General features: G+C 39.1%; 1 protein-coding gene across 1 annotated transcript; it reads left to right on the top strand.

Moving 5' to 3' along the window:
• Positions 1-4,806: 4,806 nt before the first annotated feature.
• slc22a6l (solute carrier family 22 member 6, like) lies at positions 4,807-11,340 on the top strand. Its single transcript, XM_035178025.2, has 11 exons — positions 4,807-5,218; positions 5,299-5,812; positions 5,906-6,009; positions 6,201-6,355; positions 6,518-6,686; positions 6,757-6,880; positions 6,980-7,095; positions 7,184-7,398; positions 8,824-8,932; positions 10,350-10,553; positions 10,681-11,340. Exons 2-11 carry the CDS (start codon positions 5,408-5,410, stop codon positions 10,766-10,768), a joined length of 1,689 nt encoding a protein of 562 aa, XP_035033916.1. The 5' UTR covers positions 4,807-5,218; positions 5,299-5,407; the 3' UTR covers positions 10,769-11,340.
• Positions 11,341-12,124: the final 784 nt, after the last annotated feature.

Below are 12,124 nucleotides of genomic sequence, written 5' to 3'. Positions count from 1 at the left end.
ATGATCTTCAGCCATACGATGTTCAGACATATGTTCTAACATGATGTTCAGATATATAATCTAACACGATCATCACATTTAACTGCCTCCATGGGCATGTGACAGACAAATGAATGAGCTTCTTTCACTCCATGACACCATAACTGATATGCAATAGAGGAATCCACTGCTACTGTCATCAGCTTATCAACACTGACTTTATTTTCTAATGGATTCAGTGTTGGTGCTGATTTTGTAAATTGGTGTGCAGACAGCAATTATTTGTCATTAGCCTAAAATATGGAACCTTTCAAGTTAATTTATTATCACATCCGATGCCTCAACCTTGCAAGAGAGGACTTTCTGTTGGACCAAATGTTGCTGCCGAGCATGTTCCTGTAACTGTAAACACAGAGAAGCGGCCAATTCAACGTGCTTTTTGCAAAATTTTGAAATTAAAAAAACAGGCCAGAGACTTCAAAATTAGAATTATGTTTCTGACACCTCAGCCAGTTTCTCTGCAAGTTAATAAAATCTGAGAGGCAGTGACTGTGATTCGGTTAACTCCACACAGAGGACAGCAGTGACCAGGCTGCACGCTATAATCCTCACAGCATTAGTCTGTAAACGCTGACATTCTGTTACAGCCTATTAGTCTGGTTTGGCTGTTGAATCCTGCTGCCAGACACATTAACATCTATCACTCCGCTGCCTGAAAAATGCAATAAATTGCCCACAGAATGTTTCACTGGCACAGATATTTAATCACGTTATCAAGACATCTTTCAGTAATGCCTCATTGTGGCCTGCACATTAGCCCAGGAAACTCCTAGTGGGATAATCATGGTTGATAAAGTACATTGATGTATGATAATTCATTGTTAATGGTTATTTGAATTTTAAAACATGTGTCTGAAATCTTTCCAGAGACTTCCCCATGTGTAGTGCAGTTAATTAGATATTAATCACTGTTTTGAGTTGCCTGTTGGAGGCGCTATTGATGCCAGAATGAGAAAAAGCAAAAGGACCTTATGACACATGTTTCTGTGTGTTATTCACAAGTATGAGCCCTGGACTGCAGAGCCCCTGTGACTTCACTTCATTCTTCAATTTAGTTGACAATTAAACATTACTACTTGCCATGGCACACACATGGACATCATATCCCTCATTTTGAATGAAACCTGGTGAGAAAGCACTTGGATATGCTGAGTTAACTTTTCAATCCCTGCTAAAGAACTGTACATTAAACAGTATTATTGAGTAAAAGTAAAGAGAACTGCAGGTGGAAATGAACAAGAATAAGGGACCTTTAGCATCCATAAAATAGTGACATCCAACTTCTGGAGAGTTGAGGTGAGACTTCTCCTCTGCAATTTTCTAGAAGTCTCTGAAACCTTTTGAATATTCATATTTAGATCACGTAAAAATATTGATAATATTTTGCAAACTACTCCATGCTAGCTAACTGTTGGCCATTGAAAACTGATTTGCTGAATTACTGTCTTTTTTTTAGGCATGTTATTATTTCTTATTTTCTGGTTTCTCCAATACTTTCATTGTTTGGTGATCCAGATCAGGAGGCCGATCCAGGAATCATTTTACACTTTTTTAAACATTGAAAGATGGCTTTCCAACATTGTCAACATTTGCCCATGATAGGATTAATGAATTTTGATAAACTCAAACTGATATTTATGAGTGTGTGAAATTTGGTGGAGGTGCACCCTCTGATTTTAGTCATTCAACATGTCATCAATAATAGACTACATTTATTTTATTTCATTATAAGCAGCCAGGTGATTTTTAGTTTTTCCTCTTTCAGACCAAGAGAAATAAATAAATAAACTGTTGTACCACACTTGACCTATGTCTCCTTAACTCATAAACATAATCGTAGCCTATGTGGGGGTTACATAACTTACATCTTTTACTATAGTTTCAATGTCTACATCTGTAAAACGTGCCACAGACATAAAACATATATACAGCCTTTATGGCATGTGTTAACCATGTGCTCCATGTGTACTGTGTAGTCAGCACAGAAAGCCAACGCAGGCAGTAATTATATTATGTAATGAGTAAGGAGGAGAACTGTAGCTAAAACATGCTCATGTTTTGCATTACACCTCAGTGAAGGGATCTCTGACAAACTTTGAAATCATAATTCTGCCCCTGCCTCTAACAGACTTGCGTTTGGTTTGACAGAAAACGATTTGCTCTTTGAAGGCGCTTCCAATAATCAGAGCAGCAACGAGGATTCTGCAGAGACAGAGCAAAACCACTAATTAACACACATGATAATAAATCGTTGAATCAACAAATATGAAAAACCACACGAGGAGGAGGCTGAGCTGGTGCAGGGAGCTGCAGCAGTAAACGATGCTGGCAAGGGAACGTGAGAAAAGGAGGAGTAATAACGGGAAATGTCAAGAATAAATATGCAATGAGTGCTCTGCCTTAAGGCTTCATCAAATCGCATATTAGAGTAAATGACTGCAAAAATTCTTGGTAGTATTTGATAGTGTTCTGCACTTCTACCTGATCTCTGAGGACCTTTCAATACTCAACAAAAGGTCAAAGTGTTATGTGTTAACTTAGGTTTGTTTGTAATGATTAACAGAGCAAGAGACAAAAAGTGTGAGTTCATATGTAATGTGTCACTGTTGTCAACGTGATAGCGGTGTTTGCCCGGGGGTTTAGTGCTGTAATAAATTGTAAGATATCTCCCATTCTTCAGGGTTAGGGTTAAGGTTAAGTTAAATTTAATCTCAAACCGTCATCCAACAGCGTGAGATCCGTCACGGAAAATGGTGTCATTTTTAAGAATATTGATACTTGGAATTCTGTTTCTCAGAGAGCAGGGTAAATGTCATGAGTATTCACAAAGCAGGGTGTTATGGGTAACTGCAGGTCGCAGAGGCTCACAGCAGGGCAGACGGGCTGTAGGCAGAGGACATCCATACACATCCATTATATATATATGGCTTAAGTCTTCGGGGGTCGTAAGGATGCTGCAGCCTGTCCCAGACAATGGAGAGAGGGGGGGCTACGACCCTCGCGGTTGGATGTGGTCAGAGGTGAAAGATTCAAGCAGAGAGAGGACTTAAACACTACTTTAAAAAAGGTCACTCCTTAGTTTTTGCTTTTTGAGCCCATTCAGCAGGTAATCCTCCTGAAATCTTCTTCTTTGTTAAAGTAAGTGAGTGAGATAAAGGAAGTAGGTAAACAAATTTCTGCTGTATACTCAAACCAAATTAAAAAAGACATTAAATAACATTAAATGAATGACACAAACTAATTCCATCGGATGATACATTATCACAGTAAACCCTTGTATATATATATTTGATATTCTTATAGAATTGTTATGATTTATTTATCCAGTGACTTTTAATATTTTTATTTAGTTTTACTTATTTCCATGAAAAGTTGGTTTTATGATTATGATAATGATTATTATTATGATTGTGACTGTGATTATGATTATGATTATGATTATTTCAAACATAGAATGCAGATAAGGTAAGATGTAAAATAATAATAATAATAATAATCGTAATAATAATCATAACCATAACCATAATTATTATAATAATCTTAATAATTACTTACATTTTTATATGGAGACAAGAACGCTTTACATATTTGAGGGAGAAGGACATATCTAAGGTGACAAAGACATAGACCAGGACAGATAGCATCAGACCAGGTCATATGCATAATAATAACTGGTTTCTCTCTCTTCAATGTATTTAGCTGATGAACTCACAGTCTCTGATCTGTTGCAACACTCAACTTTCATTTTACTGTTTCTCTGTTGTCAATATTTCCAAAAAAGCCCAAAGCTCCCAGAACATCTGTTAACAAATTTACTGGTGTCTTATTTATTTTTTTATATTTGAATCTATTCTGTCAGGCACTGCAGGTCTTTCAGGGCTCCGACCTGAAAGTATTCTGAAAGAGCACGAATCTGGACGGATCTGTTCCCTGATCGGAGACTCACAGCTGAGAAAACTGAGAGTTTATTATTTTGCTTTGGTGCACCTGCAGCTTCATTCAGCCTGACATCTCATGCTGATCATTACACAAGCCGACACATTCCTCAAAACTAGTCACCAGGGCACAAACCAGGCATAAAACTGTCATATTTTAGCCACATGAACTCAACAACGACAGTTCGAGTGTAACATTCAAATGATTAAATGGAAATACAAGTTTTTGGGTGCAGTTTTGTAGTAATTTGACTGTTTTGGTTCTGTCTCATGATGCTTAGTCAGAATAACGTGACTGACAGAAAAACTATTGTTGTTTGAATAGTCACACAAAGTCACTTATTGACTCCAAATTGTGCTTTATAACACAAGGTGAGTAAGAGGAAAGGTCAAGGTGTTGAAATGCATTTGAATAGCTGAATACTTATTTTTTTATATGCTCCTCATATCAAACATTTGTTGACTTTACTCTTTCTACTTGGTTAAATGTTGTTTAATCCACTCAATCCCTCCATCTGATCAATATTAACCAATGAATGAATCAATTAGGACCTATTAAAGATACAGACAAGGAAAAATAGTTTAACCAGCTTTATTTGATTGACCTTTCTTCTGTATACACCAATGAGAACATTGACACAAACACACACACACACACACACACACACACACACACACACACACACACACACACACACACACACACACACACACACACACACACACACACACACACACACACACACACACACACACTATCACCCTGCACCTCAGATTAAGTAACCAATAAAGTGTGGGGAGTGTGTCTCAGGGCAAAGAGGGGAAAGAGCTGAGCACAGTTCCATGCCCACCCCTGATGCTGGAGCTCACTCGCAGTGAAACACTTCAACCCAACATTGTTCACACACAGCGAGGACTCAGCACTCGGCTGGAGTGTTCAGTGAATGAGCTGCTAATACCTCCAGAGGTTACATTGCACTTCCAATAATCCAAAGTTCAGAAAAGCTGCTGGAATTTGAGAGGCTATTACACACTTGAACCCGGTGCCGTTACAAGACGACTTTTACTTCTGTTTGATTTTTTGGCTCTTTTTTTTTTAAAGGACATCTCTCTGGGACATGTTGCCAGGATTTGATATGAGCTGACGGTATAGTGTCCTTATTGTTCTCAATGAAAGTGTTGCACTTTGTGAGCCGGCTTACCAATTGCTTTAGTGGATATTCTGTGTAGCCGGATGAGAGGAGGTAAGTTTTTATTATTAACACATTTAAATGCACAACTATAGTCAGCTGCTTCTATCCACTTTTCCTTAATATTTTCACAGGTGCTAGAACAACATATTCTTCTCTACACATCCAACTATTTTAAAGGAACCAGCCAACAGCAGGCTCTAGCAGCATCCATTAACATTGACAGACCTTCTGCAGAGAACCATGCCATTTAGTGAGCTCCTAGAGCAGGTGGGCAGCACAGGGCGCTTCCAGGTCGTGCATGTGACCCTCCTGTGTATCCCTGTCCTGATGATGGCCAGCCACAACCTGCTGCAGAACTTTGTGGCCACGGTACCGTCTCACTACTGCAGTGCGCACGCAAACCTCTCTCAGGCCCAGCTGAGCCTGGAGGAATCGCTGCTGATCACAGTACCGTTGGACGGAGAAGGGAGGCCGCAGAGGTGCCAGCGTTACGCTGCTCCACAGTGGCACCTCCTGGGCAAGAATGGGACCTCCGGCTCGGGGGATCTGGCAGATGCTACAGAAGGTTTGGATGCTGCCCTGCAGGAATGCACAGATGGGTGGTCCTATAACATGACTGTCAGGAGCTCCACGATCATATCTGAGGTTTCTTTTTTCAGTCACCTTACTCTCATTCACAGTGCAAATATTAGTATGATTTCCTGTCATGTGTTGTAACTTGTGCTGTTTTTTCTTCAGTGGCATTTGGTGTGTGATATGCGCAAATTTAAACAAATGGGACAAACCATCTATATGGGAGGTGTGCTTGTGGGAGCTCTTGTGTTCGGAGGCCTTTCAGACAGGTAGCGTTCTTTTATGGATGTAACTTTACTGCTAAATCATTTATCCATATGTTATATGAAAACTTAGCTCTTCTTCTCATTTTATTGTTTCAAATTGCAATTTATTCATATACTCTAGGTGTTACACTTCAGATAATGTCATATACTTTAGTCTGGCCTAACTGACAACACTCTTCTTCTTGGGCTTCAAGATATGGTCGCCGTATCCTCCTGGTCATCTCTAACCTGCTGATGGCAGTGTCAGGAACATGTGCCGCTTTCTCCAGCTCCTTCTCCCTCTTCTGTGTGTTCCGCTTTGGTTGTGGCTTGGCTCTCTCTGGCCTGGGACTCAACACCTTCTCACTCAGTAAGTTATTTATTTCTGGATGGAGTGAAGGCTAAATATAAACAGTCACACTGAATAATTGCATGCGGATGAAGTTGACAGGCCTGACACTTATCCCAGTATATTGAAGTTCTAATCATTTTAAATTCTGTAAAACATGTCTTCTTCTGTGATTATTTCAAGTTGTGGAGTGGATCCCCACTCGTGTCCGGACTGCGGTGGGGACAATCACCGGTTACTGTTACACGATAGGCCAGTTGATCCTGGTTTTAATAGCCTACTTCATTCGGGACTGGAGGTGGTTAACCCTGGCTGTATCTTTGCCCTTCTATGTCTTCTTCCTCATCTCATGGTGAGTTCTGTGCAAAGAGAACATGGTATTGCCCCTAAACAATGGATTACTAAACAAATATCTCACACAGGTGGTTTCATGAATCTTCAAGATGGTTAGCCCTGAGTAAAAAGTCCGAGCACGCCATCAAGAACCTCAAGAGTGTGGCCAGATTTAACGGACGCCATGAAGAGGGAGAAAAATTAGACATTAAAGTAAGAGAGCACAGTGTGTTTGTGTTATTGCACCACCTATCTGTTTATAACTGTATTTGAAATACATTTTGATTACGAGAACGCTCTCTTCATTAATAGATGCTGCACGAATCCATGAAGAAAGAGATGTCCTGTACTCAGGGCTCCTACTCTATCCTGGATCTGTTCCACACACCCACCATGAGGACAATGACACTCTGCCTCAGTGCTGTCTGGTACATTTCCTGCTCATATTGTACAAAGAAGATTTCTAAGCATCGTCTATGAAACTACAATGATGCAATTCATGTTTTCTACACCCAGGTTATCAACCAGCTTTGCCTACTATGGTCTTGCTATGGATCTGGACAAGTTTGGGGTGGACATCTACTTAATCCAAGTGATCTTCGGTGCTGTTGACATCCCCGCTAAAGTTGTCGTCAACGTGTCAATGAGTTTATTTGGGAGGCGTCGATCACAATGTGCTGTTCTCGTCATCGCTGGGATCACTATTTTGCTCAATTTACTGGTCCCTTATGGTATGTTAGCTTACTGTTATCCTTATTTTACTCAACATATTTGATAAATACCTGTCTGGCTTTTCTGCTTGGTCTGTACATGTGTGAAACTGCTGCTCTCTCCTGTGGTGTGCACCAGGGTTCTACATTGGGTCCACTACTATTTGTTCTGTATACGCCTCAGATAAGTCATACCATTGGCAAATTTAAATGGATAGTTCGCCAAAAAAATTGCATTAGGTTGCAGCCAAGTCCAATACATTTGAAGTAAATGGGGATCAAATCTACAAACAAAACAACAGAAAAAAACTTAACATGCCTCCATACTGCTCCTGTGGTGTCATCCAAGTGTCCAGAAGCCCCAACATTCATATTCGACCCAAACAAACGGTGTCATTTACACCATGTTTTTAGCCTAGGCATGTTTTATTTGTTGTTGTTGTTGTTTTACATGGACTTAAACACTTCCCTGACCCCTCCGTCAGCATAGTGGTGAGTAGATAATGAGTGAATTTTTATTTTTTGGTCAACTATCCCTTTAATGTTATCTCATAACACCGTCATGCTGATGATACTCGGCTGTCTGTGTACTTTAAGCATAATGAGAATGATAAATTGTCTGTTTTGCACTGTGGAGAGTAACTTTTACAGCTAAATGTAGATAAGACTGAGGTTCTTACCATTGCTCCAGACCACATAGATTTGCATGTTGCTCAATTCAGCTGTGCAGCCTAATCTTTGAAATCTCTGTGTTAGGATTCATTTGAAGGTATTTGTCTTTAGGCAGCCCTACATGGCCATGCACCTGCATGCAACTCTGACCTACTGTAGCTTTATATCACTTAGGTCTTCTGGCTCATCCTTGACTAGAAACAAAAGTTGATAGTGGCTCAGACACTGTGGAATTGTCCTTCCACAGGCATACTCTCTCTGACCGCTGTTGACACCTTCAACAGAAATGAATTCAATTAAATTTTATTTGTATAACGCCAAATCATAATATAAATGATCTCAAGGCCTTTTACATAGAAGTTCAAGACCGTAGAATCGAAAGATAAACTCAACAGTTCCCACAATGAGCAGCACTTTGGCGACTGTGGAGAGAAAAAAAACTCCCTCATTAACTGGAAGAAACTACAAGCAGGACCAGACTCAACGGGGCGTCTTTGTGGGTGGCAAAGACGGGAGAGAAGAGAGAGAGATAGGGGGTTTGTGTAAGCTGAAGACCAATTTTTTCTAACTGGCCTTTGCCTCACATTGTGCAGTCTGAGGTTTGCAACTTTGCATGTTCTTCTGTCTTTCTTTTGTACATATTTTCTGTGTTTTTATGCTGTTCAATAATTCCACCTTTGTGTTGCACATACATTGTGTGTAAAATATACCACAACAGTATTACACACTACAGAAACAACAGAGTGATCAAATGCATTTTCCACCTCTGTGCAGATAAACAGACGATTCGCACCTGTCTGGCTGTTGTGGGCAAAGGTTGCCTCGCTGCATCATTCAACTGCTGTTACCTTTACTCTGGAGAACTGTTCCCAACAATCATTCGGTAAGTCTTATTTAGACATTATTTTGTTCAGCTACATTCAATTTGTTCAGCTACATTCAATTAATTAATTTACTCTTGCTTCTATTGAGGAAATCTCATTGTATAAATGAGCCAGATGAGGGTTTTCTCTGGAACTATATCAGCCTGATAAATTAAAGGAACTATGGGACAGCTCGTATTTTGCTGGACAAATTGGAAATATGTGCAACACGACACAATGTCTAGTACCAAGCTACTCGGAGTAAAGGTCATCAATTAGAACACAGCTCCAGGAGAGCTGCAGGTTTTTTTTTTTATAGATAACTACTTTGTGTTGAATCAGAAGCCACTTGTAGCAAATACAAACTATACCAAAACAAAGGTCAGTGCAAACTGCAGAAGGTGTCTTTCTGCACTTTCTTGTACAGACACATTGGCAGGTGAGCAGATAAATATTAACAATGTCAAACAGTAGCTTCTACCAAGATTTGCATGAAGGCTAAACAATAACGGATCATTATGAACTCTGTGACAGTTTCATAATGTATGACTGTTAAAAACAGCTCGAAGTCTTCACCAGGATGTGGCTTCAACATGGTCACATTGGAAACATATGTGAGGTTTTAGTTAATGTTCATGCACGTGTTCAGATGCATGGTCTCATTAAACTGTGATATGTATTTTGTGACTGACATTAGTATAGCAATACTCTACACTTATTGTTTCTAGTAGCAGAAGAGCTGCTGAGTAAATCATTTAGTTTATTATACCATTCACTAGAAACTAAGAATAATGTTGTAATATTACAAAAATAAAGTCATAATTGTGAAGACAGTTGGAGTATTGTGTGAATAAAGTTTTAAATGACTGGGGGAAAAAATAATAATACTATTACATGGAAAAACATTTTAAAGATATAAACAGCCAGTGTTTGACAGAATTCGACTCTTTGTGGATCCAAAGTCTCAGTAGAGAGGAAACTTCCTCCAAGTCTGTGAGGTTCTTTCTTCGGAGTAGACTCAGTTTCGGACTCAATCTTTTCAAAGTCCTGATACTTATGATAATGTGGTGCTGATCAGCCAAAAGACCACTTATACTTAAACAGGATAACTTTACATGATGCTCCACATTCATCATTGTAACATAATCTAAAATCATATCTTTATTCTTCTTTTTAATAGTATTAGTCATATTATGACTTGATTCTCAAATTCTCTGATATTCTTTTTCCCTTTAAGTGGCCCAAGTACTCCATCGTAATGTTAATAATCAGTTCAATTCAAATATTCCGCACTAAGCATTAACTTAAACCCATCTAATTCAAACCATCTGACTTTGTATTGCAAATCTAAATATCCATTAAGAGGATAATTATGTCTGTATTATTATACGAGTTGTGCCTGTTCGTGGCATTTAACAGTAATTCTCTGTCTCTCAGTCAGAACGGTATGGGCTGGGTCTCCATGATGGCCCGAATAGGAGCCATGGTGGCCCCTATGGTCCTCCTCACCAGTGACTACATACCATGGCTTCCAGGTTTAATCTACGGAGGAGCTCCCATCCTCAGTGGGCTGGCGGCAATATTTCTTCCTGAGACACTTGGCTCACCCCTTCCTGACACAATACAAGATGTGGAGGAGAGGTAAGATCATGCTGCGGGAGACAGGACGTGTTAATTCTTGTATGTCTCTCACAGCATTCATTTTGTAAGAGCTCACAAGATGACGTTATGGCACATTTATCGTTTGCTTTTTGTATTTTCATCACAGGGGATCTGGGAGAAGATCCAAAATGTCACCAAAGGAAACGATAACCTTGCAGGAGAAGCAGGCGAATCTCCTAAAGCAGAGTGCCTGAGGGCGTCTGTAGTTCACTCACTTAGGTTTTAACTGTCCGGCCTGTTTATTTGATTTCTGTGAAGAGCGTATTGTGTCCTGTGACTGCTGGACAAATGGAGTTGCTATATTATATTTGAACAGGTCAATACAGTGAAATGAATAGCTGCAAATAATCAAGTTTATTTGTAATACAGTAGATTGGAGGTCTTTAATCTAATTCTATTTTATATTTTAAATATCTGTGTAAAAAGATGATTATTATGCATAAAATCATTCTACAGGTTATGATCTGCTTTAACTGGTGCTTCTTGGTGGTTGATATATACAACCCTGCCTTTTAAAACAGAACCACTTTGTGTCCACTTGGTCGCCGGCGACCAGGTAACATCGATGTAACTTGTACAAATATTAACCAGCTACACACAGTTTGATTCTCCACAATTCAACCTTTCAGGTCTTTTAACAGAAGCCATGAACGAAATAAATATAATTCATTCCGATTTACAAACTTTGTGAACTAGCAAGACTGTGAAACGTCGGCCTCACCTGCAGTGAGTCTGTCCGTCTGTTCCTTGATTATTTATATTCTTGTAGTCCATCACCTTTCAAAAATAAAGGCTTTTCTCATGATATATCTGAATATTATCATTTATTTGCAGCATGTCACCACACTTCTGCCATTTTCTCTGCTCTCTGGATTTAGGTAAACTTTTTGTTTCACCCCGGGAGGCTCATGTGAGGATTGTGAGAAAAAAAAAAAGAAGCACATGATGATCTTCAGCCAGTTGTAGAATAAGTTGTTGTTCGTCAATCATTGTTGCTTGAAGTCGGAGGCAGGAGAGGGTAGCTGAGTACTTCTGACCCAATGTCCCATCGTGCAAGAGGTGTTTTGTAAAAAAAGAAAAAAATTAAAGAAGAGATTTGCGTTTTTTGGAATAATATGAAAAGGTTTTATCCGCATCTAAATGCTTCAGTGTGTGTCCAGTGTTTCCAGATGGGGAGTAAAAGCCTAATTGGAGACATTCGAGAACAACAGTGACAGCACAAAGTAAAAATTTATGCCTGGAGGAAATTCCCTATGTTTCTTTTTTGACAATATATGGAAGATAGATATGTATTTTTGATGTTCTTACATAAAGTAAATCTCGAGATTTATTTTCAAGTGAAGACAAAAAAGCCATGTTTCATCTGATGTAGCTTAGAAGAAGATATTTCCTTTCCAAAGATGTATCATGTACATATTTTGTCCATTAGCGTTCTAATGTTATAACCTTTTTTATTTGGGTAAACCAAATCTGAAAAAAATCACATTAAAAAGGTGGATTTAATCAACACCTATTCATTAATATCTTCTGTGCTTTTCTGTTCTCGTGGT

This window comes from Hippoglossus stenolepis, chromosome 15 (assembly GCF_022539355.2).
Source record: "Hippoglossus stenolepis isolate QCI-W04-F060 chromosome 15, HSTE1.2, whole genome shotgun sequence".
Taxonomy (NCBI): domain Eukaryota; kingdom Metazoa; phylum Chordata; class Actinopteri; order Pleuronectiformes; family Pleuronectidae; genus Hippoglossus; species Hippoglossus stenolepis.
This window is presented reverse-complemented; position numbering and strand designations above follow the sequence as displayed.